General features: G+C 23.6%; 3 protein-coding genes and 1 long non-coding RNA gene across 6 annotated transcripts; 2 read left to right on the top strand and 2 right to left on the bottom strand.

The window, feature by feature from the left end:
* Positions 1 to 1,933: 1,933 nt before the first annotated feature.
* On the top strand, positions 1,934 to 3,729 carry LOC122852433 (lisH domain-containing protein C1711.05-like). The gene is made up of 5 exons (XM_044152224.1): positions 1,934 to 2,167; positions 2,280 to 2,717; positions 2,817 to 2,897; positions 2,995 to 3,241; positions 3,372 to 3,729. Exons 1-4 carry the CDS (start codon positions 2,101 to 2,103, stop codon positions 3,156 to 3,158), a joined length of 750 nt encoding a protein of 249 aa, XP_044008159.1. The 5' UTR covers positions 1,934 to 2,100; the 3' UTR covers positions 3,159 to 3,241; positions 3,372 to 3,729.
* Positions 3,730 to 4,100: 371 nt separating this feature from the next.
* LOC122852434 lies at positions 4,101 to 11,893 on the top strand. The gene is made up of 4 exons (XM_044152225.1): positions 4,101 to 4,607; positions 8,323 to 8,638; positions 9,372 to 9,587; positions 9,677 to 11,893. The coding sequence occupies exons 2-4, from the start codon at positions 8,348 to 8,350 to the stop codon at positions 10,022 to 10,024; spliced, it is 855 nt and encodes a 284-aa protein (XP_044008160.1). The 5' UTR covers positions 4,101 to 4,607; positions 8,323 to 8,347; the 3' UTR covers positions 10,025 to 11,893.
* A 70-nt stretch (positions 11,894 to 11,963) lies between these two features.
* On the bottom strand, positions 11,964 to 18,994 carry LOC122852435 (probable basic-leucine zipper transcription factor L). 3 transcript variants are annotated; one of them, XM_044152226.1, is made up of 3 exons: positions 18,813 to 18,994; positions 15,021 to 15,134; positions 11,964 to 14,294 (listed from the first exon to the last, which is right to left on the bottom strand). In XM_044152226.1, exons 2-3 carry the CDS (start codon positions 15,106 to 15,108, stop codon positions 12,499 to 12,501), a joined length of 1,884 nt encoding a protein of 627 aa, XP_044008161.1. In that variant the 5' UTR covers positions 15,109 to 15,134; positions 18,813 to 18,994; the 3' UTR covers positions 11,964 to 12,498. The 3 variants fall into 3 exon arrangements, with proteins under 3 accessions (XP_044008161.1, XP_044008163.1, XP_044008162.1); XM_044152228.1 differs by lacking the exon at positions 18,813 to 18,994 and adding an exon at positions 17,477 to 17,498 and having other exon boundaries at positions 12,383 to 14,294; XM_044152227.1 differs by lacking the exon at positions 18,813 to 18,994 and adding an exon at positions 15,247 to 15,428 and having other exon boundaries at positions 12,383 to 14,294.
* Positions 18,995 to 22,034: 3,040 nt separating this feature from the next.
* On the bottom strand, positions 22,035 to 25,560 carry LOC122852442. Its single transcript, XR_006373821.1, has 4 exons — positions 25,214 to 25,560; positions 23,588 to 23,707; positions 22,871 to 22,992; positions 22,035 to 22,179 (listed from the first exon to the last, which is right to left on the bottom strand). It is a non-coding gene; the product is annotated as an uncharacterized LOC122852442 (long non-coding RNA).
* Between the last annotated feature and the right edge of the window lie 6 nt (positions 25,561 to 25,566).

Consider the following 25,566-nt stretch of genomic DNA (forward strand, 5'->3'; position numbering starts at 1 on the left):
TATATGAAGATAATACATCAGACCAAGTGAGATGGAAATAAACATACACACAACACACTAGTTTGTGAGTTGTACAACCACATTCCACGAGGCAGACGTTCACGATTGTAGCATAAAGCAGACAATCCGAGACTCACTCGGCAATGAATAAAATGATGATGATGAAAAATTTGAAAAAAAAAAAATTTTTAAAAGAAGCAATAGAAGTGTACGGAAGTCTGTAGTACTCCTTATGATTCTTTGTTATTTTATTACAGTAAAATTTAAAAGTCTTAAACTCGTTTATGCTCATAGTGCAATTTACTCAAAGTATATGTACATATATTGGTATTTTATTAGATAAAAAATAAATAATAATAAAAAAAAATTAAAAATGATTATTTTTTATTGTATTGTATGATTAAAAAGAGTTAAATTTTTTTTTTCATTTATTTATATCTTTTGAGGTTTAATATATTGTTGTTTTTTTTTTTTTTTTATTTGATTTTTAATTTAATTTTATTTCTCATAAAAAAATTTAAAAAATTATACTTGAAGAGATGTGTTGATTAAACATCACAATAAAGACAACACGATGTACACACAAATATCCCACGGCACTAAGTTTTTCTTGGTAAGTATTATAAAAAAAAAAATAAATAAAAAATATTTATAAATAATATTAGTAATGATTTTAAATGATACCTAAAATTTTAATAGCTTTAATTTAAACAGTAAAATAATATTTAAATTATTTATTAATAACAATTAAAATTTTAAATTAAAATATTTATTTTACTTTTTTTTTTGTAAATAATTTAATTAAAAATTCTAAATATTATTTCGTTGAATAAAAATTAAATTTTTTTTTCTTTAAATTTTACAGTTTGGTAAATATCATTCTTTATTTTTTTTTAATCTAAATCTTTTGTAGATTATATTAAACCGGGTAATAAAATGATATCGATTTAACACGGAAATGTTGCAAACTTGACATTGATATGTGCTAATTTTGCAATATGTGGAAATCAATAATTATAAATAGATTATATTAATTTTTTTTTTCATTTTAATTCGGAGTATTTTAAAAGAAAAAAGCTCATTTAAAAAAAAATTTATTTATTGGAGTATTATTATAATAGGATGACCATTATCGAGGTTGAAATAATAAATGTAGTTTTGTGTCAGGGTGAGACTGAGTTTTTCGCTCCTCAATAATGATAAAATTCTATTTTCAAATAAGATAACACAGATAATATTGTCTGTTGTTGCTTTATTTATATACGCAATAGACTGATGAAATAATTCTGCTGACCGATTGTAAATAAGATTACACGATTTTAGAATTGAAATTAATTTTAAAAATTGTTTTGGCTATGTATTGTTATTGATCATCATTTTATTATTTGTTATTTGTGAATCATTTTATTCACGAAGCCTACAGATATTATCTTTTTACCTGAACTTTCAGCATATTATTTGAAAAAAATATTATATTGTTATGATGATTTGTATCATTGAAATTGAAAACAAATAAATAAATTTCAAATTATTTTATAAAATAATAAATATATTTTATGGTCAATTTTTTATATTCAAACCTTGTTGTATAATATTGTGTAACATTGATTTATTTAATCAAAAATATATAATCGGTATTACTTGTTTCAAATCTACTTTATTTTAAATTTAATTAACGAATTTATTTTATACTTGTTTTCATTGGAAGATTATAAAAAAATGGAATTCGTTTTTCGATAAAATAATCATAGAAAAAAATTTCCTAATAAATAAATAATAAAAATATTATTAAACTGATAATAATCAATTGGTTAATTGAAAAAAAAACATAACGACTATCTTATCACTGTTATCTACATCGGAAATTATAAGATGGATGGATTTTATCAATTCAATTTTTTTATAAATACATGCTATCGATAATTGCCTAACTGATTATAATTGTTTAAATGTAACAAGCATTCGAGCAACAGTGGTCAGTTTTATTTTATCCATAAGTAAGTTCAGTTCACATTTGATAAAAAATTTTCGTCAATATATATATGTAAAAATTAATTGTGAAGTTTTAATTAAATTTAATAAACTTATAAAAAAATAAATATGTCAAAACATCTAAAACTTGGATTGATTATTTTCAATTTGGTGATTTTAACAGCGTTTCATCGAGGTATTTTCTTTAAATTTTTTATTTTTATATAGTAATTTTAAATATATGAGTTAAAATTTTTGTTTATTTGTTTATTTGTTTATTTGTTTATTGTTTATTTGTTTATTTAAAGGTGATGCGCTTGAATGTTATGTTTGTCATGGGGAAGATGATTGTTTGAAAGACTATCCATCAGAAATATGTATAGCTGATGTAACAACAACTGAATCGAGTGAAGAAGAAACAACAAAACTCACTACAGAAAATGATTCTTTAACGACTACAGAAGATGAAGCTTCATCACCAGCAACTACAGAAGCTGAAGCTTCATCACCAACAACTACAGAAGCTGAAGATTCATCAACGACTACAGAAGCTGAAAATTCATCAACGACTATAAAAGCTGAAGATTCATCATCAACGACTACAGAAGCTGAAGATTCATCAACGACTACAGAAGCTGAAGATTCATCATCAACGACTACAGAAGCTGAAGATTCATCAACAATTACAGCACCTGGGCAAGGAGCTTCTGACACCAATAACTACTCAGTTAAACAGCTATATAGAAGTAAACCAAAAAAAATAAAAAACTATAATCTATAAAATTGAAAAACCAAACCAAAAAAAATATCTAATATCTGACAAAAAATTATAATTTCTTTTTCAGATAACGTAAAATCAAGAAGAAGAAGACGTTTTGCTTTATCAACAAGAGAAGAATCTTGGTCATGTTTTAAATCTGTTGAAGGTATGATATTTAATATTAATTTATTTATATAAAAAATAATTTCAAATTTATAACAAACATATTAAAATATGTTGAATTTTATAATTTAACATTACAGGTGAAAAAGTAATTGAAAGAGGTTGCATTAATAGTGATCCACCAAAAGATTCAACATACGAATTATGCCAAAGTGATAAATGCAATCCTGCCCCAAGTATTCATCTTAATTTTACACTCATTTCAATGATCTTAACACTAACAATTGCTTACTACATATTTTAATTAAATTTATATAAATAAGTAATAAAATTTAATTAAAGTTAATTATTTTCAAATATTTTTTATTAATTAATTTTAATTAACAGGTAATTTTCATTTAACCAATTTTTTGTGATAATTATTTAAAGAAAAAAAAACAGAAATCAAAAAATTTTATGGAGTTAAATTATTAATAAAATAATGTATTAAATGTTTCTTATTTTTTTTTTTTTATAGAGATTGTTAGTAATGGTAATTTAGAAAATAATTGAAGTGAAAATTTTCAATGGAAATGACATTTGTATAATTGTAACATTATAAGCCTTTCCAAGACTCATTTTTACACAATGGAGTAAGATATTTTTTCAAGTTAATCTAGAAATGAGCTGATGAGTGAGTGTCAACCTGATTGTTCATGAGTACTCGTTTTTTTTTTTTATGTTCTTTTTTCGTAAGCTTGTCATAAAACAAAAAAAAAAAATAATAATAATCAGAAAAGTAATTAAAATTGTATCTCATAAGTCTTAATTCATTTTGACAGTATCATTTTTTTATTATAAAATTTAACCAGCATTAATTTATATCTTTAAAGCTACAGTAAATAAACAAAAACTAATAAATTTTCAGCAAAATAAAATTTATTATAAGGTTAAAATTAAAAATAATAATGTTTTTTTTTTTTTTGGAGTATAACTAATTAGTTTATTATTACTTCTATTATATGAATCATTATATTTTGAGTTGTAAAATAAAGATTGCAAAATAATGAACAGTTTATACACGGTTCAAATTTTTTTAATGAATTTTTTTTTTAAATTTTTTGTATTGTGAGGAATATAAAAATAGGACAATAGAAAAATAAAGTAAAAAAAATCAAAGACCCGTTTTATGAATAAATATATAGGTATATATAAAAAAAAAATATATATGTCTAGTTGAGCAAGGAGATCCCGGGACAAGCAAATATACAAGAGCTAGTGTGCGCACTGGCCTCGCCATCGAGAATTGTGACGCACGGTTTGCTCCATCGCGTTCACGATTCCACGATTCCACCGACACACCAGTATACCGCCATTCACCATCGTGTAAAGACTTGCGCGTTTTATAAAACTACTCAAATCCCACACCTTTTTCATTTATAATAACTAAAAAAAAAAAACAAAACAAATAAGTGACACACTGTTGATCATTAAAAAAAAAAAAAAAAATATCTACTCATTTTTGTGTCATCACAATTGATTCTTGATAATAATCGAAATAGAAAATAATAACAATTATTCATATTACTATTGAAGGAGTAAAAATAATTGCAATTTTTTCCTCATCTCAAACGAGAGTGAGTCATGTGTTGTTTGATGCTGATAAGTTGTAAATAATGATGCAGTAATCCAGATACTCGAGGGGATTTATTAATTAAACATTTAATTTTGTTTATTTTTTATAACTATCGTCACCGTTTAATATATCCTATAGGTATGATTTTATTTAATTTTTTATAAATATAATAAAATTTATATATTGAAATTCATTTTGAGTATATTATTATTTATTTGATAACTATTTTAAAAAAAAGTTTCCTCATATTATTATTAAAATGATAACAGTCTATGTTTGCCTTTATTTTATTTGTCAATCTTATCACTTAATTGTCATTCTAAGGAAAAAGATTTGTTTTTTTTTTTTATTGTTTCAATATTTATTTTTTAATGACGCGAACCGAGTAATAAAAAAATATCATATACTTATTGTTTGTTTATTTTATTTTTTGTTCTATTTAATAACGCTAGTTGCCAACTAGTATTAAAATTATATTTCATATATGGAAAAATTTAAATATAATCATATTAATATTCGCTATTGTCATTTAGTCTAATTGGACACTTGAACAAACGTGATTGTATTATGCGCATTCTACTTAACAGAAATAAATGTATGAAAAATTGGTTCAGTGTGTCACGAGATATACCTATATACTACTGTGTCATCGATTATCTCATTTCAACTTTCCTAAAAGTATAATAAGATAAGAAAAGTATCAAATTCAAAAAAGATTAAAAGAAAAAAAAAAAACCTTTTTTCAACAAAAATATACAAAAAAAGAAAGTTTTTTTTTTTTTTAAACCAGTTTAATCTTTTTTATCTTTTTTAATTGACGATATGTTTAAAAAATTCCAACACGATATTATCGAAAATATAGTAAAATAAAAAAAAAAAAAAAAACCATCATTATGGATTAACAAAACCACATCATACTAATTTTAATTTTATATAATATATATTTTCTCATAATTTTTTAAAACTAAACTTCCCCATCTGTTATCAATTAATTTAATTAAAAAAAATTAATTAAATTCCTCAATACGAGTATACTGGAATTTTATCCACTTGTTAAACCCTTTCGCAGAAGTTAAAATAAAAAAAAAAATACCTATATATTTTTTTTTTCAAATATTCAATGATTTAATTTGACTTGAGATGAATTTAAAATAAAAAATTAAATGTTTCATTTTTATTACTGAGTTTGGTCAGGTGCAGTTTGATCAATTTAATATTTTTTTATTTTGTTATGTACCAACTTTTAATGTACAGGTATATTCATTGTGAAAAAAAAAAAAAAAACATGCACAAGGAAGAAGTTTGTCCGGGGACCGTCGAGTTGGTTCGTTGACCGTCGATTCTCCTTGATGCACTCTTTTCCTGCCCTCAGTAATCGGCACATACTCGTCTTCTTTATACGTGTACTTGTATTATTCATAATAATAATTTAATATATATATTAATTTAATGAAAATTATTAATTTTAAATTTAATCATAAATAATATAAATAATATTGACTATAATTTTTTTATTTCTCAACTGGCAAGTATTTTTATTTTTATTTTTACCGGATAATAAGACTATGATGGAAGAGGTATATTATGCCAATGCATGCCAAACACATTCCAGGTCCTTCATGAACCAAAACGAATATTTATTTTGTTTAAATAAATAAATAATATATTTTTAGAAAAAAAAAAAAAACCAAACTGTGGGAAATTTTTATTTAACAGTTATGATAAATTATTTTTAATAATAATAGAAAATAAAAAATCTAGGTAATGGAGGTGTGGTGAATTCATTTAATCGCCCTTTTTTTTTGATAATAATATAATTAAATTTATTATTTTTTAAAGTTTATTTAGTGTATGTGTATTTTTATTCTATATATATTTTAAATTGAAATACTTTGAAACTTTCGATTTTCGATATCGAAAAATCATTGAGGATGATCTGGCATTATTAAATTATATAAATATGTCATCGTTAGAAAGCTTTTTATTGACGAGATATATAAAAAATGAAAAATTATTTGACGTATTGCTTATTTGTTAAATTGATGATGAATATTATTTTTTTTTTTTTTTATTGAATTAAATTAATGTCATGTGTATAATTATATAATTAAAAAAAAAAAAAAGAATAATTTAAAATATTATTTATGTTTATAAAAAATTGAAAATTAATCATCAATAAATCAAGATCAATTACTGTAATTAAATTTGTAAAAAAAAAATATATATAAATTAATTTTTAACTATATTCAAGTATTATTTATTAAAAAATAAATAATTGGAATGTGTAAGTGAAGATGAACATTAGTCATCTGAAGTAAATTTTTCTTGGAATACTTGACTTAACAAAATGAGATATTATTTTCAAGTATGATAAGACATGTTTAAATTACGTCAGTAAAAGTGTCTGGTGTACAATGTTTTTAACAAAAAGACACGTCGATGCAATAAAACAAGAAAATTATTTTTATTTTTTTTTTCAATTCTTTTTTTCGTGAGGGATAAAGTCTTATAGTCTTTATTCTGTTCACTCATACAAGATGACATCTACGTCAACATAATGAATTACGTCATTTTTTAAAATTGTTTCTACAAGCTGTCAGTGATTAAAGTCAATTACAAACAAATATACATTATTTAAAAAAGACGTTATAAATTATTCAAAAAAAAAAATAATAATAAATATGAGTATATGACTTTAATTTGTTTTTGAATATTTATTTAAATATTATTATGATTTTTTTTTTTTTTAATGTTTACACATACGCTTTGGAGACTATAAAAATCTGATAACAATATTTCATTTTTCATGCTTATAATTTATATTTTTTTATTTAACATAAACTTGAAAATTAAAAGAGTAAATAATTTAAAAATCATTTAACTTTTTTACTTAAATTTTTATTTTTATATCTTTTAAATTATTCAAAAAACAAATAAACTTTCTAAAAAAAAAAAAAAAATCATATTCATCAATTTTCTCTACTAAAAAAAAACAAATTTAAAAAATATATTTAAATATTCTAACTGTCTGATAACCGGCTCTTAATGGGACATTGAGAATAATTTGCTTTTCTAATTTACCTAAATAATGCAAATGTGCAAAAAAAAAAAAAAACTATAAAATAAAATCGATATTAATCAGTAAATAAAAAACGATATTTTAAATACCAAATTAATATTTTTATAAATAAAATATAATAGTATACAATAACAAGGACAAATTTTAAATAAAAAATTAGATTTCAGAAAAAATAATAAAGCGTGGGAAATAATTGTAATTTTTTTCAAAATGCTGTGTGAGAAAAAAATAATAAAAAGAAGCAAGATCCCTTGATCGATGTACATTGTACTTGTACACCCATATGCATACACCGACATTAGACATTTAATTTTTATGTTATTTTTTTTCCGAGTATGTGTATTGTGAACGTGTTCAACATGCGTATGAAATTTATACGAGAGACAAGTAGTGAAGAAGAAGGGACTCATTTCAAAACAATACCAACTTCCGCCAGTTTGCGGATCCGGAGCATGCATTTGATGACTGCCTGCATAAAGCTCATTTGCAAAACTATTTTTTTTTTTTTCTATTTTTATAACCCTAATGTTACAAAAAAAAAAAACTAAATTTATTATCATTAAAAAATCAAACGAAAAAAAAAAAAAATATCATAATTATTTTATAAATTGTAAAAAAATAAATAAAATTTGTAATTACAAATCAACTGAAATTATATTTTTACAGCTGTAAATACTGATAAATTCAGTTAAAAAAATAATATTTTATTTTTAGTATATTATCTTATTGATATAATGAATATTTTTTTAAATGTGGTTTTTTTTTATATTGCAGATAAAAATTAATCATTATATAAAAAATGAACGGTGCAGTTTATGCTGCTTCCTGTCCAACATTGGAGTCAAATTTATCACTACATAGTTCATCACATTATAGTGATTGTAGTGGAACAAGTCAACGACGTCAAAGACAACGTAAACGTGGGCGTAGACGATTATCATCGACTGGTGATGCTGATACATCAACAACGTCAAGTAATGAAGGAAGTGAAGGAAGTTCAGTTAATAGTGATGATCAAAATCAATTGGATCCAGTTAGTCATACTGAACGTGAACAATTGGAATCATTTTTTCGTGGTTTAAAATCACAGGTATAATTTATATTTCAATTAATATTAATTATTTAAACATATATTTATTTATAGAATTTTATGCTCATTAATTATTTTATGAGGGAAAAAAAAATGAAAAATTATCTTCATATCATTTAGCTAGAAGCTTGGTAATTTAATTTGTATAGTAAATTTAATTTTCATGAATCATCATTGTCGCAATTTTATTTATCAACTAATGAACTTGAAATTGATAATTAAAAAAAATAAATAAATAATCAATAATGAAAGTATTTATTCTTATCAATTAATATTTATTTTAAAATGCTATCTAATTTTATTATAAATAAATATAGAAATTGCAGATATTTATATAGATAAAATATATTATTAAATTGATAAATTGATTCATTTGAACTTAATCAGCATGCTTAATAAGAATTTGATGTTTATTTAAAAAAAAAATTAAATTAATAATAAACAATTTATCGTTAACAAAGAAAAAAAAAACAAATAAACAATACTTGATACTGGTAATGTAGAACAAGCCAATAAACGTATAACTTGTTAGAAAGTTTAATTCAAGCCCTTTCCAATGACTCACACACACACACACATACACACACAATCGTCATCCAGTTGTTTCAACAAGTTTTCAAGAATTTAAACCATTAGAAAAACAATAATAATAATATAATTATAAATAAATAATTGAAAACAACTTTAAAACGGAAGTTATGACGTGATAAATAAATTTCATTTTCTTTTTCAGGTTTATGTTTGTGATTCATTGGCAAACTTGTATATTGGAAATACATCACAGGAACAAGGACAATGGGAACTACGTTTTACTGGTATTCCTGTTGTTATATTAGATCTTGGTGAGACAAGATCAAGATCAAGACGACAAATTCAAATTTTATTAGCTGAAAGAGGCACATGTTTTACACTTTGGCGTGAAACAATTGATCATTTAACTTCCTACAAGGTAATTAATTAATTTAAATTAAAAACTATAATATTAAATTTATTATAATGTGAGAATTTAATTTGCTTTTTATTTTAATTTTTCAATAGGTTTCTGGTCCTGCATTTCATACATTGTGTTTATCATCAGATCATTCACGACTTGCTGGTTTAAGTTTTGATAATTCAAAAGCAGCAAATGAACTTTGGCAACATATTGAAAATTTAGTATCTTGTCCCGAAAATATAAGCTTATCAGTACCAGGTAAAAATAAAAAAAAAAATAAAAAACAAGTTATTAAAAAATTTATACCACCAGCAAAATGTAATATCAGTCAACCATGTCAATTTCAACATGTTACAAGTGTTGATATTAATGATAAGACAAGATATTTTTCATTACAAACACTTGTACCATCATTGAATGAAATTGAAAATTCAATTGGACCTAATTATTAAGAAATTATCAATAAATCAAAATTAGATTTTTAAAAATTTTAAAGACTTGAAAAATTTTTAAATGTATAGGATCTTGTAGATTTGCTATTAATTTTTTTTCTTTTTATATAAAAATATTAATGTAATTCAATTTTTACTGTGGTGAATACAATTCTTTAAATTCTTCATAGATTATTTTTATTTCTAGAAAATAACTAAAATTATGAATTGATGTAAAATAAAAATAATTAGTATAAATAATATTTAGTTATTAATATTTTTCAATAATATTATTTTCTTTTAGATTAAAACTTTACTGTGATAACGATAGACATATTCATAGTTTATAATAATATCAAATAAATATATATCAAATAATTATTGTCAATGTTAAGTATAATTGTTGAGCTTATACGCTCCCGATAAAAAATCATTATAATATTATTATCAAATAAAAAAAATACATCCTTGATTAATGGCAAATATTGAAAAAATTTATTTATAATTGTAATTGTTTTCTATTCAACTAATTGGTGAAGTGACCATTAGAAAAATAAATTATTTTGTTCTGTTTTGTTCGATCGATTGATTGATCAACAAGTAGCGCCACGCTACATTACCGATCAAGTAAATTTTAAATTTAAAAAACTGCAAGTCAAGGTAATATCCATCAATTTAAATTTAATAATAATTATTATAATTATATTTTTATTACTTTATGCCTGTATAATTATTTTTCTAAAAAAAGGAAAAATAACTTATTTGATTTATAAATAATAATAAAAAACTCATTAAAATAAAAAAAAGAATAATAAAATTTTCTATTTAAAATTTCTATTGATATTAAAAAATAATTTAATATCAAATAAAAAATAAAATTATATAATTATTTAAATTCCGGATATCCACAAAGACACTTTCTCTGTTTGTAAAATTTTCATATACATTTTAAGACCTACATATTAAATTAAAAATAAAAAAAAAAATGTTAATAATATACATTTCTATATAGTGATGAATTTAGCATGTGAAAACTGATGGATTATTATTCACATTGCGTTTATGATTATTGTCGGTCAGAATTTTTATTGTTATTTTTTTGTTAAATGGACATTCACTTTGTGCAATGACGATATCCATCATCAGGTCAAAGAGCTCAAGACGTGTGTTTATATTTTATTTAACTGCAATAATGCGGGTGAGGCATATTCTCTCATCATTATTTGGAATTTAAATTTGCAAAAAAAAGAGTATAAATAAAAATCACTTAATAAAAAAAAGTTAAATATATATATTGTAAATTTTGGTTTTATATTCAGAGTACATTTATTAAATGAATTTATAAATAAATGAATAGTTAGCAATATATAGGTGAAATTTTACAATAAATTATGAGGACAGGAAGTGTTTGAAATAGTTATTGAGGAATGACGTTCCCGTGATCGTCCTCTAATACGATCACGGGAAAAGAGTTGTCAGTGTGTTTCTGGAACTCACGTAGCAACAAAACCGGACAAAGGAACGACAAGTGACAAGGAAGACAAAAAAAAATCACATATATATATATAAAAAAAGAATGAATGAATTGCTGTTGAGGAAGTTCATTCCAACTTGGTCCACAATGTCAATTCCAAGTATCTATATATCTGTATAAATAAATGCCAAGTAACAATATTGGGTTAGCTTTTTTTATATACATATATATATATTTTTTTACGATGTTTGTTCCAGTTTACTTCAATGACACTGGACTTGTTCATCGTCAAACATACTTTACGTTCCACATATTTATTTGCAACAACAAAATATTTTTTTATCTACTTAAATTAATTATTATTTAATTTTTTTTTTTTCTTTTACTCCAAATAAAAATTTCAAAAAAAAAAAAAATACTAATAAAAACAATTTATTTAATAAATATTATATTGCAGGTACAAATACCTTTTGTATTTTTACAAATTATTATTTGTATTTTTTTGTTTTTTTCTTTTCTAAATTTTATAAATTAATTTATCAATAAGTTTGGTAAAAACGGTTTAAGACTAGTGTTAATTTTTTTTTTTTTAGATTGTAATATTCACTATAATAATAAAAAATTAACTATTTATAAAATTATATAGATGAATCATTTCTAAAAAATTTTAATCCAGCTAAAATACTTGTCTGACTATTTATACAGTCTGACAAGTATAGAATATTTCTACTTATTATATTGAACTAAATAAAGCTTCAAAAATTTTTAGTACTATTAAAAAACTAATTTAAAATAAAATATTAATTAATATTATTTATAAAAATAAAAATAAAAAAAATTTTTTATTATTATAATTGAAATTATTTCAATAAAAAATATAAATTTTACAATTTAACAAGCAGCGGCTTATAACAAAAAAAAAAAATATCTATATCAACATGAGGTGCCTTAAAAAAGACAACCATAAATTTTATTTATACCTATATAAATTAAACGAAACAAAATAAAGTATAAAATATATTTAGTATTCATCGGGAACAGTAAAAGCACTTACTCCTTTTTCCACAAGATTCATCAAATTAAAATGTTTCATTTTTTTAGTTGTTGAATCGATAATTGTCGTTTTAACAGTTGTTATTTTTCTTTCATTATCATTTATAATTTTTTCATATTTTGTCATTGGTCTTTCACTTGTACTTGTTATAATATCATACTTAGTAACCATTGGTTTGTATGTTTTAACTTTTGAATGTCCTTGAATAATAAGATACATTGGTCCATTAAGTGGCATTGATGGTTGTTTATAATGTGAAAATATTGGATCTGTTGTATAACCATCAGCATTTGTTGTACTAGTTGTTAATGATGGTGTTGTTTTTTTTGCTGTTTCTGTTATTTTCATTGATGCTGGTGTTGTTGTTATTGGTGGTATTGTTATTGATGGTGTTGGAATTGTTGTAACCATTTCTTTATTTTTTAATATATTACCTAATGGTGAATTATGATGATGATGATGATGATGATGATTTGTCATTCTAAAAGGCATCATTGAGTGTGGCATAGATGTAATTGATGACGATGATGATGATGATGGTCTTCGTAAAAACATAATATTTGGTATTTCTGGAGGTGGAACAAGAGATGGTGGTGGTTCTTTAAGCCACATTGGTGGCATTCTAGGTGGTGTCATTGTTGTTGAAGACATCATTAACATTGTAGCTGATGGAATTGAACTTGTTGTTTCAACAATTTGACTTGGTGGTTGTGATGATGGTGGTGGTGGTATTGTTGTTGTTTCAAAATGATAATTTGTTGGCATAACAACAGTTACAGTTTCATTTTTATTATCATCAATTGTATTTGATGTATTTGCCATAATAATTTCCATTGTAGATTTTTCAGTCGATGAAAAATTTTCAATTGGAGGCTCAATAATATTATTTTGACCAACAACAACTTGTGTATTCATAATTTCATCTGAATTATCAACAATGATATTTGCATTTTGTGTATTTTGACCAACAACAACAACCTCATGATTCATTGATGCTGATACTTGATGATGATCATCATCAAATCTTTCATTTTCTGGTGTTTCAGTTGGCCATGAAAATGATACTGATGGATTATTATTATTATTGTAATTATTATTTGACGATGCCGACCAATCAGATGATTCTTGTGTTGATTTATGATATATTAAATTTGATTTTTCAAATGATACTGATGTTGATGAAGGTGATGTATATTCTTGTCTAATTGGATATTCAGATTTTTTAGATAATGAATTTGAATTTGGTATTGTATTAAATTTAATTGCAGAATTTAATGATGGTGGTATCATCATTGTATAAGATTTTGTTTTATCATTAAATTGTGAATTTGTTAAATATTTATTATTTATAATACGATATTCCAATGATGTTGGTCCACTTCGAAATTTAGTATTACGTATAACCTTGGGCAATTCAGCACCAGTACTACCAGTAAAATCATTACGGTTCTTATATGTTCCAATATGATGAAGATTTAAGCTTTGCTCCTGGGCGTACTTTGATGAATCCATGAATTTAAGAAAGTTTTCTGGAATTTTTTGACTTGTTTTTTTTGCTGTTACACCAAGTACAAGTACATCTCTTTTTGGTGATGATTCAGTACTTGATAATTGTGTATCACCAAGCCAATATTGTACACGTTCAAGTACTGGTGGTACATAGTCAAATGTTGGATCATTTTTTAATGGATCACCTCGACCAAGTGGTGTCCATTCATCATAATCCATGCGTGGTGAAAATATACGGCTACTTTCATTTGAATCTGAAATTAATTATAAATCAATTGCTTAAGTTTTTAATTGTTATTATTATTGTTTACAATGTGTAATTGATTTTTTAAAAAATTAAAATGTAATTAAAATTGTTAGCCTGATACTGATTGCTCATAATGTAATTTTTAATTTTATTTTGACAAATTTATTTTATAAAATGACTCTAATACCGAAATTTTTATTTCAATAAATTATTTATGTTACTATATCTTTATGTTATTAATCATTTATTATTTTTTTTTTTAGTATACAAGGGGGAGGAAGAACTTTTTTTTGCATTTGAAATAAAAGATGTTCAAAACGATATGAGAAGTGAGCAGGGCTCTTAGCACCAAGTGGAGTATGACCTACTGACCCGACGAGTACAAACATGCGCGTTTATATACCTATATATGTATACATATATAGATACATTCGTCTATATTCTTTGATGTTCTCTTGCCGCGTCACGCATCTTCATCTCATTTTTTTTTTTTTTTATTCAAAAAAATTTTATTTCTCCAATTTTATGGCAAATCAATCAAATTTGATACTTTAAACGTTAATCGTGTTTTTTTTTTTTTACCTTAATTCACAAATTTATACAAAAAATTATTTTTTTTTCTCACACAATCTTGTTTAACACGACACAGCATGTAGACAATTTTATTTAAATTTAATTTTTTTCACCAATTTTATTAAAAACTTTTTTGATATAAAAAATTTTATAAACTCACCGCTATTTTTTTGAAATGTATCATCTGTGATTGTTTGACATCCAACACCCAGTACCATGTATAATCCAATAATTTTAATAATCCACATATTGAAATAATATAAACACCGTCAATCTGAAGAATAAATAAAAAAGAAAAAAAAAAAAAAAATATATTTTAATGTGTAAAAAAAAAAAAAAAATTAATGATGATAAAAGTATTTATTAAGTGTCATTGGCACAGTGACCATTTTCCGATTGTCATCGCGACCTTGTATCTCTCGTTGCTACTCGTCTGCAAATAAAGTTTCAGTATATATACTTTCACGATAAACCACGAGTAAAACAAGTTTCCTAGGCATCACTTTGCAATACTGATCGTGCTAGTATGGATTGTTCACGACAACGAAGACGAATATACGATGGTGGTATATATGCCCCATCGAGAAATAAATTTATTTTTTTTTATTTTTCGAACACTACAAGTCACATTGTAACAAAACCAAAACGACTATCAGACGCGATTTAAAACGGCGAGAAAGTCCTTGCCAATGAATTTCATATTATACCATTCACGATGGGGCTCAATTTCACCACACGTTTTATTCACATGGATATTTATTTATTTTATTTTTTTCATTATCATTCTAATCAAATAATTTTATTTTATCAATAAATTAACCCTAATACATTTAACATCATTATCAATTTACAAATACAAAAAATTTACTAATGTATTATATTGACTCTTTTGCTTGTTTATAATTTTTTAAACTTTAATCAAATACACTTGTAAGATTAAAAAAAAAAAAAAATACACATTGTGTAGCTCATAATTTTATCCGAAAGTATAAAACAACTAAAGTATGCTAAAAAAAAAGATAATAAATATAAATCAATGAATAAATTATGCAAAGTAAACTATAGTGACTTTCACTCGGTGATTCTCTTCAATTTAATTTTCAATATGAGCGTTCAATTTTTTTGTTTTTTTATTCACATCAATTTCTGATGATGATTATGTTAGACAATGCAATATGAAAATTAATATATTAAAATCATGTATGTGTGGGTATGCATATATATTTTTTTTTTTTTTTTTGTATATAGTAAAGAGGTCAGTCGACAAAACACACAAACCATGCTAACAATTTTGAGCTCATTCACGGTGTATATTGTTTATTATGCATGGCAGTTCAACATGAAATTTTCATTTTGACAAATGTTTATTTATTTTTATTATTTATTTTTGTGTATAAAATAACACTTGTGTCGTATCACGCGTGAAATGACTCTTAAAATGGCTTAATAAAATCGAGACTGGACTCAGTAGTTCCGGTTAATCTCTCACTAACAATTATTAACATTTTTTTCTTTCTTTTTAACATGTAAATTATTTATACAAATAGATGTGAGAATTATACATTTTTAAGTATATATTTACCTCGTTCATTTTTACTAGTATTTTTTTTTTTTTTTTAATAATTTCTTCAACTAAAATTGGCAATAAAAATTTTAAGTAAGCATCTTCATTTCGACAGACAGTCATTTTCCCACATCTTGACACATATATTTATAAACTTCAAATTTAGAAAAAAAAGAAATAAAAAAAACTCTAAAATATGCAGATAAAATATTTATTTTTAATTTTAAAAAGCTGTAATAAATTTAATTTTGTTAAAAAAAAATCATGAGAATTATTTTCATTTTTTATAATATAAATTTTATACATATACTTGACAAGTTGTAGTATAATTTTGATGATAGAAAATAAATGCATATGGAGTTATAGGTAGTGATTAATTAAAGTGGAAGACGAGTGAGTTTCACTATCGTTGAAGATCGTAAAGTGGATCGAGTCAACTGAGAACCGGATCGCGAGGCCGACAAAAAAATTGAAAAAAATAAATGAAAAAAAAATGTTAAATACATTAGAATTCTTGGTGGGTTTTTCGCCAAAGTATCATTGTTTTTTAACAAGACAACAATGTATTTAAATATACACACTAAATATTTAAATATTTAAAAGAAAAAAATTAATTTGACAGAATCATTTCAACAATTATAATTAAAAATGACAGAAAAAAAAAACTAATTGATACCAATTAAGTTGAAAAATATTTGTTCAATTTCAAACCAAAAAAAAAATATATATAAATAAATTTAAAGAATTTTAAAAAAATGAATAATCTACTTTTTTTTCAAATTTTCAACATTTTTTATGATCCACTTTTAATTTTTTAATGTAAAAAAAAATATATATACAAGTATATCAGGTGTAATAAATATTATCATCATAATTATTATGCATTAAATGACAAAATAATTTTTTTTTTTTAAACGTTAAAAGTGTGCCGTATGTAAATATATTATATGTATATATATGTGAATAAGTGAGAGATAATATACACGTGGATTTGCGTAAAAAGAAAGATGAGAAAAAAAAAAAAAGAAACAAGTACATTGAATTAAACTCACACAAATATGATATTGAAGCACGTGGTAACGGTAGACGACGCTTGCGGGCGTGATCATCATCTTTACTTCTCAAACAAATTTTCAATGTCTTTACAATCGCTTTAATGGTAAAAATATCAAAGCATATATATACTCAATAGAAGCATACAATCGTAAAATCATTATTACCATCATTATCATTAAAAATAATTATCATAATAATATTATTACAAGTAGTTTTGTTAAATTGCCAATGAAACATCATGAAAAATATATAAACGATCATTTTGTCAGGATAATATATTTAAATTGATAAGTAATCACTGTATCAATTGTATAAAATATCAACAAAGTATGTCAAAGATTATAAGAAAATATTTGAAAATTAAAATATTTATGAATGAATAAATGGATAATAAAAAATAGATTTTTAATTCACTTTTTAATGTAATTATTTTGATTTGAAAAAGAAGATATTAATGCAAATTTTTTCTTATCGTAATATGCTAGATAATATAATTAAAAATATTTATATCTTTCGGGTAGTTATAAAAATTTTATATTTTACAATAGAAAAAGAAATTTCTAATTTTTAAAAAATGTCGACAAATAAATGCATGAGCTTGTGTACTTGGAAATTATTGATTCAAACATATTATAAATTTTTGAATTATAAAAAAATTTATTTAAAGAAAGAGAAAATTGTGAATGTATTTTTTAGAGATGAGTTTACATTGAGATTTGAGTTAGAGTAAATAATCAATTACGTTTGAGTCAGACAATAAGTAGGAATAATAATTCTATAAAGAGGACAGTGGATGACATGCATCAATCTTTTTAAAAAATCTAACGTACTCATAAATAATAAAATTATCATATTTTTTGCTTCAAAAATATTTGAGGTATATACACTATACAAGATCAATTAAATTGAAGGATCACGGTTGAGTTTCACTATCGTTCATATCAAAAAGTGGATCGATTCGTCGGAAAACCGGATTGTTTCGTATGGAAGACACAAAAAAAAAAAAAAAAAAAAAATATACATCAAATACATTAGAAATCTTTGAGCAATCTTTACATAGTTTCTTTTTCCATGCGAGAAAAAAAATTTTTTTCTTTTTAAATCAACCGTACTGTTAATTTGTCAAATTATATAGAATTTTAAATTTTCCAGTTTGCATGGAAAATATCAACAATTAAAATTGATTTTATTAAAAATTTATATGATGCTGTTTTATTTATATTTAAATAATTGTTAATAAAAAAAAAAATATATACTAATGAAAATTTAAATTATTTAAGATGAAAAATTATTGTTATATTAGGAAAAAAAAAATGACAGAGAAAAACTGACCTTATCTTGAATGGCCAAATAGAAAAAAAAAAATTAAAAAAAATAAATAAAAACGTTGCATTAACGTTTTTTGAAAAAAAATCACTAAGATACTTTATTTCCTTGACACTTGGACATGCTATTTGAAATAAAAATTTAATTTATTTATTGGTAAAATGTTTGCGAATGATGTTGCTTATAGCTCAAAGCGCAACGAGAAACTGATCAGCCAAGCAGTCTTGGTGGTCGTTGTTCACCGGCCGGCCGGCTCTTTTACTTCTTCATGTACTCAAATGAACAAGACGCAAAAGAAGAAGAAGTAAATGTTACTTGATGTTATACTCATGGGGATTCTCAGCTGGCTTTAAATCAACATTTTATTTGCCAGTGTGAATTTGTAAACGCGATTCATCCGTAAAATTTCAAGTATAATTATTTTTAAAAAATTAAATTTCTAATGCTATTGTATTATTTTTTACCTAATTAAGAAATTAAATGATTTAAATAAAATCTTGTAAATTTTATAAACCATTAATATGCAATTTGACTAAAAATATTTTTTACTCCAATACAACCCCCACAAAAACCTCTTAGCCACCAGCTTTGTACCAGTTATAATAAAAATTATTTTAATTGGCTGTAACCTCTATTTTTTTTCATTACAATTTATTTCTTAATTTAATTATTATTTTAATTTTATATTCATTCATTTTTGCACAACAGGAAGCCTCGCTGATTATCATAAAAATAGTATTGTTAATATGCACGTCAAAAATTATTTTAAAAAATTTTAAATTTTTGTAAAATAAATAATCATCATCAAATTTGATTATTAATTTTTAAAAATAAAATTCAATTTTTTATTAATCTAGATAAATATATGTCATATATATTTAACAAGATTAATATCCATGAAATTTTAAATAAATTATTTTTTTAATTAAAATTTAAATATAAATAAATAAATATAGGTTTAATTTTAAATTATTGAATTTAGTTACGTGTTTTTTTTTTTTGGAAAGCAATTATTTTAATTGATTGAATATATTAATTATATTGATAAAAGTAAATGATTTTTTTATATTATTATTGCCTGTCCTATTTAAGCACAACCCTATCAATATAATTCAATGACACCCTGTGAGTTTATAAAAAAGATTGTTGATGATAATGTTAAACATAATAAATAGAAGGTGCAAATAAAGTTTTAGGCCAAGCCTCATTTGTGACTAAAACCCTGGATGGGAGAGTTGGCCATGAAACGTGATCGAGGTCTCACTTTCGAGTTGTGTCTGGTCATTTATCGTTTTCCTGACAATTTTAAAATGGAGAAAGGGGGTGTTGGGATTTAATACCTTAAGGATTTAACTCAATCTTTTTATCGTTAATTGTAAAAAATATCATTGACCTGTTTATGAATTTATTTATTTAATTTCAAAATATTATCATCAACAAAAATTTTTATATTTTGTTTTAGCTTTTGCATGAAATAGTTTAAAATTATTATAATTGTATTTTAAAAATACCAAGCACTAAATTATTCAATCAATAATTGATTTAGTTTTTTTTTTTTTTTCATTTAAAAGCAATCAACGTATTAACGATAATTTAATCACCCCGAATCAAATTAAAAAATTATTTTATCAAGCTTAATTGAAAAATAAAATTCTAATTAAATTTTAAAAATTTAAAACTATATACAGGTAAATATAAACCGAGTATAAATAATGTTTAGATAAACATTTTTAATTATCGATAATTAAAAAAAATTATAAAAATAAATATATAGGTCGTTTTGATGTATAATAAAAATTAAAAATTAAGTATGTTTTAAATTTACTGGTTAATTGTTTTGGGGTTGACATTGGGTTAATAATTTATTCTTGATAAATGAAAGTATGATGCATTGATATACTATTTTTCATCTTTCGTATTAATAAAAATTTACCTTTCTCTAGTAATAAACTATAAGCTCCAATTTGTTTATAAAATATTGGCAGCTTTTATTATTTAAAAAAAAATAATAATATTATAATCATGTGACAAATAAAAATATGTTTATCGGTAATTTAAAAATTCAAAAATATTATTTTTTGCAAAATTATTATCAATGTCTGCAATTACGGTTCTCATGATATTTTTATTTCGCCTGACCGGAAACTTGTCGAATTTTAAAATTTGTATAATAAAGAAAATACGTGTATTTGTAAATAAAAAATATATATATAAGTATATAAGATATAAAAAAAATCAAAAGAAAAGGATTACGTTGGGTTAATGAGCTTCGTCGCCAACATGTCTCGGTAACCCAATTTTACTTTCAACGGTGATAGCCGTCCAGCAGAAATATATTCCCACCAATTTTGCTCGCTTCACTTCATTACCATTTGTTTTAATTATTTAAATTTTTTTTTTTTTTTTTTTTTTTTACTAGAAATTTATGATAATTATGATTTAAGTTTAAATAAATACACATGTTTATATTTTTTATTTCTTTTTTTTTTTTCTTCTTTTTTTCGAAGAAATATTAAAAAAACCGTGTGAAAAAATCAGAATGAGTTGGTGTATATTTGCATTGTTGAAGCGATGGATTCAAATAAACGTGTTGAATATAAAAAACCGGTTTATAAATTATTATTTTTTTTTTTGAGGATACTATCGATTGACCGCAGGTGTAATATATTTTATTTTAATTCTAACAAACAAATTACTCATGATTAAATTTTCAACAGCAATATTTTATATTGAATAGATATTTTTTATATAAAAAAACCAAAGTGTCTTTGTCGTTGATAATTTATAAATGCCTATTTATTTAATTTGTTGATTGTTGTTAAATTAAGAGATGCAACAAGGGAGATACAAGGTCATGATGACAATTAGTTGTAAAATGACTCGTTGAATAATTAAATAATATAATAAGTAATGTTAAAAATAAAATATACTTACCAAGATAATTAAAAAATATATTTTTCATATTTACCGAATATTCACAACAACACTTTTATTATCAGCAGCTTTTTTTTATCAAAGCGCAAACACAAAATAAACGAAAAAAAAAAAAAAATATTAATTATTAAGCTTCGTTAAAAGCAAGAAGCTGATAAAAATTTTAAATGATTAGTCTTATAATTTTCAATTTTTCATCAATTCAAGAAACAACATTGTACCGGTAGGAAAAATTATTATCACATGCAACTTTTTCTCATGATTAATTAAATAAAATCCTACCTTTTTCGCGGTTGTTCATCATCCAACGTAGATTTTCCAATTATTTAATTAAATGATCTTCCAGTTATTTAATTAAATGGTCGTCCAGTTATTTAATCAAATGATCCTTTAATCATTCAATTAACTGGTTCTCCAGTTATTAAATTAAATGGTCCTCCTAACAGAAAAACAAATCATATTAGTTATTGATTTATAAAATAATAGTTTTTTTTTTTAAATTTTCTATTGACTTAATAAAATCAAAACGAATAATTCATTTGTAAAATTGCCAGAGTTATTTATATCAGTAATAAATTTAATAATGAATATGACTATGATTTTATTTTTTATATCATAAGTAAATAGTCTTTGTTACGTCTTGTAAATTAGTTTTTGAGCTCAATACGTTAACAAAATACTTACCTGAATTATTTAAACAATTATCATCAACTTATTGACAATTAATAATGCTTTAATTAATAAACTAAACATAAATTACCAAGATGTTTAACAGGAAACACACATAAGTTGATAAAAAAAATCAAATAAAGTTGAAAAATGTTTCAATCAACATTACAATAATAAAATTTAACAACTATTATAATAATTAAATTGTCAAGTTTATGTTGATTTTATTTTTTATATTGTATTGTCGTATATATTGTCAAGTGTTAAAATGATGAATCCAACGCGAGTTACCAACAACTGAGCAACCAGTCAGTTACACGTTTACGTTTCAGTGATGCTTTGATAGCATTGTCGGTATTTTAAAGAGACTCTATCAGTGTCTTACGTTGAGAATATTTTGTCATAAAAAAAAACCACGTAGAAAATAGAAAATATATTGATGACAATCATTTAAATTTTACCTTAGACCAGCTAGCATCAGCTGTGTCAGTGGAAAAATCTTCAATATGTTCAGATTAATCAACAGGTACATTCCAGTCATTTCAAATATTCACCAAATTACTTTCATACTCTTACAAACTATCTGGAAAAATTATTAATACATAAAAAATATTAATTATTTTGTTTTTCATCAATTAAATATGTATATTTTTTTTTTAGATCAACCAGTATTATTTAAACAAATCTAATGAATCAAAATTCATCAAATCATCATGATAAAAATGAATAAAAAAATTATAATTTATAATTTTTATCCATTTACCAATGATGAGTCTATGTCTGGGTGAGATAGAGCAATACATAGCATAGTATTTATAAAATTAAAAAAATAAAAAAGATTGTCATCAGTTGTATAAATAAAATCAGCTATTAATAATTAAATTGGTTAGTTGATTTTATTTTTTGAATAGTATTGTCGAATATATATTGTCAGGTGTTTCGTTTACTTTCGAATGTTAGAGTGATAAATCCAAAGCAAGTTACCAACGACTACAAAACGAATGAGTTACTTGTTCACGTTTCAGTTGGGCAAACAGGATTTTGATGGCATAGTGGGTATTTTAAGATATTTATTTTAAAAATGACTCGTCCAGTGTCTTACGTTGAAAATATTTTGTCATTAAAAAAAACCACGTAGAAAATAAAAAATATATTGATGACAATTATGAGAATTTTACCTTAGATCAGCTATCACAAGCTGTATCAGTAAAAACCTCCAATATGTTCAGACAAATCATCTGGTACACTCCAGTCATTCCAAATATTGACAAACATTTTTTTATACTCTCAAAAATACACTAAAAAACATATCAAAACATAAAACAATATTAGTTATTTTGTATTTTATCAATTAAATATATATTTTTTATTTTAGATCAAAATTAATTATTATTTAAAAAAAAAAACAAATTCAAAAACAATTCATCAAGTCAGGGTAAGAACAAAAAAAAATGTTCAATGCCAAATAATAATTTTTTAAAACTAGACGATGGAAACGATGAAATCAAACCAGCTGCATCATTGGATTATAATGGTACCAGCTTCGTTTGAAATTAAAAACAATTATTCAACGTATTCACGAGTAATTAAACGAAACTTGTTGATGTTCTAGATGACACAGATCTAGTGGCATTAAACAAGTACGTAGCCAGTGTCGCATAAGCTGAAAAAAAATTGTTGCAAGCTGGGGTACATATGCTGATAATGGTGTTGTTGCATAGGGCGTATCGCAAGATGAACTTGGTGATCTTTTTCACCAAGTTATATTTTACGCATTAAAAAAGTCGCAGAGGGTATATGCTAAACTATTAATTAGCATTTATTTTTCAGTAAATTCAGTCACATTGGTTCATTTATTTATTTTTTTTTAGGGTGATATGCTGATGGATCCAGTTGATTTTTTTTTTTATTGTCAACTGAGTATGACGTAGACGAATAAAATAATAAGTATGTAATGAAAAATCGCCAATGGAGAATGATAAAAATAAAATGGGTTGAATTTGTAACATTTTCATCATTCGACGTAGATGTTGAACAATGTTGAATAAAAAAAAAAAAAAAGAAGAGCTCGTTTTTCCCGACGTCGATATCAATTTTACCTATATTAAAAAAAAAAAAAAAAAAAATTCAAAAATATTTACGTGCATAAATATTTATCGGAAAATTAATTGTTATTCTCAGGTATACAATAATTAATAGTTTTGCGAAGAAAAAAAAAAAAAAAATGAATAAACGTATTGTTGCGACAAAGGGACGCTGATGAGACAAAATGGCCACCATTATTGTGCTATAAAATAATGATTTGCAAATGAATTAATTAAAACGCAATTATTATTGAGCAGTCGTTAATTATTATATTAATTTGTTCGGAAAAAAAAATAAACTAAATTAAATAATAAAAATAGATTATAGACGTAGACAAAAGCGATTAATTTTATTCAGACGCCGGCAATAAAAAATGAAAAAAAAAAACTCCCCCCACTTTTATAAAAATATATAATTATCGTCACGAAAATCGAAATAAATAAATTAATTTAAGAATATAATAAAATAGAAAAAAAATAAAAAAAGAATAAGTAAATTATGTCACACAAAACGATAAATAAAAAAAATAAATTTCCAAGCATCATCGACGCGGCGTTCTTTTTCGAGGATCGTTTCGGGCAATATTTTAAGACACAAAAAAATGATAAAATTATGCAATTGAATGATGAAATTATATTATACAATTATTAAAAACACGTTGGAAATTTATTTTTTGATAATTTAAGTAATGATAATGAAGTATGATTAATGAAACAAACCACAAAAAACACAAGAGACAAGACAAGCAAAAATGGCGTTCAACTGCTTGCAACTGCTTCAGGCAGCTTCAGGCGTCACACAATTTATCTTATTTATTTTAGTAACCCAAAGTGAACGCTAATTCAAGTGGAGCGCTGTCGTTACTGCCAACATGGCGTCAAATGCGCGAATTTTTAAAAAAAAATCAAGAACAGCGCTGATTCAAATTTCGAGTTTATTATTATTATTTTTGTTAGAGCTTCCGTCTTTTCGTTTGAAACGTGGTAATTGTGCTTGTTCTATTCTCTAAGCTAAGGCCTGATTTGGCGACTTGCATAATTAATTAAAGACATAGATCTTCAAAATAAATATC

Source organism: Aphidius gifuensis, linkage group LG3, assembly GCF_014905175.1.
Source record: "Aphidius gifuensis isolate YNYX2018 linkage group LG3, ASM1490517v1, whole genome shotgun sequence".
In the NCBI taxonomy this organism is placed as follows: Eukaryota; Metazoa; Arthropoda; class Insecta; order Hymenoptera; family Braconidae; genus Aphidius; species Aphidius gifuensis.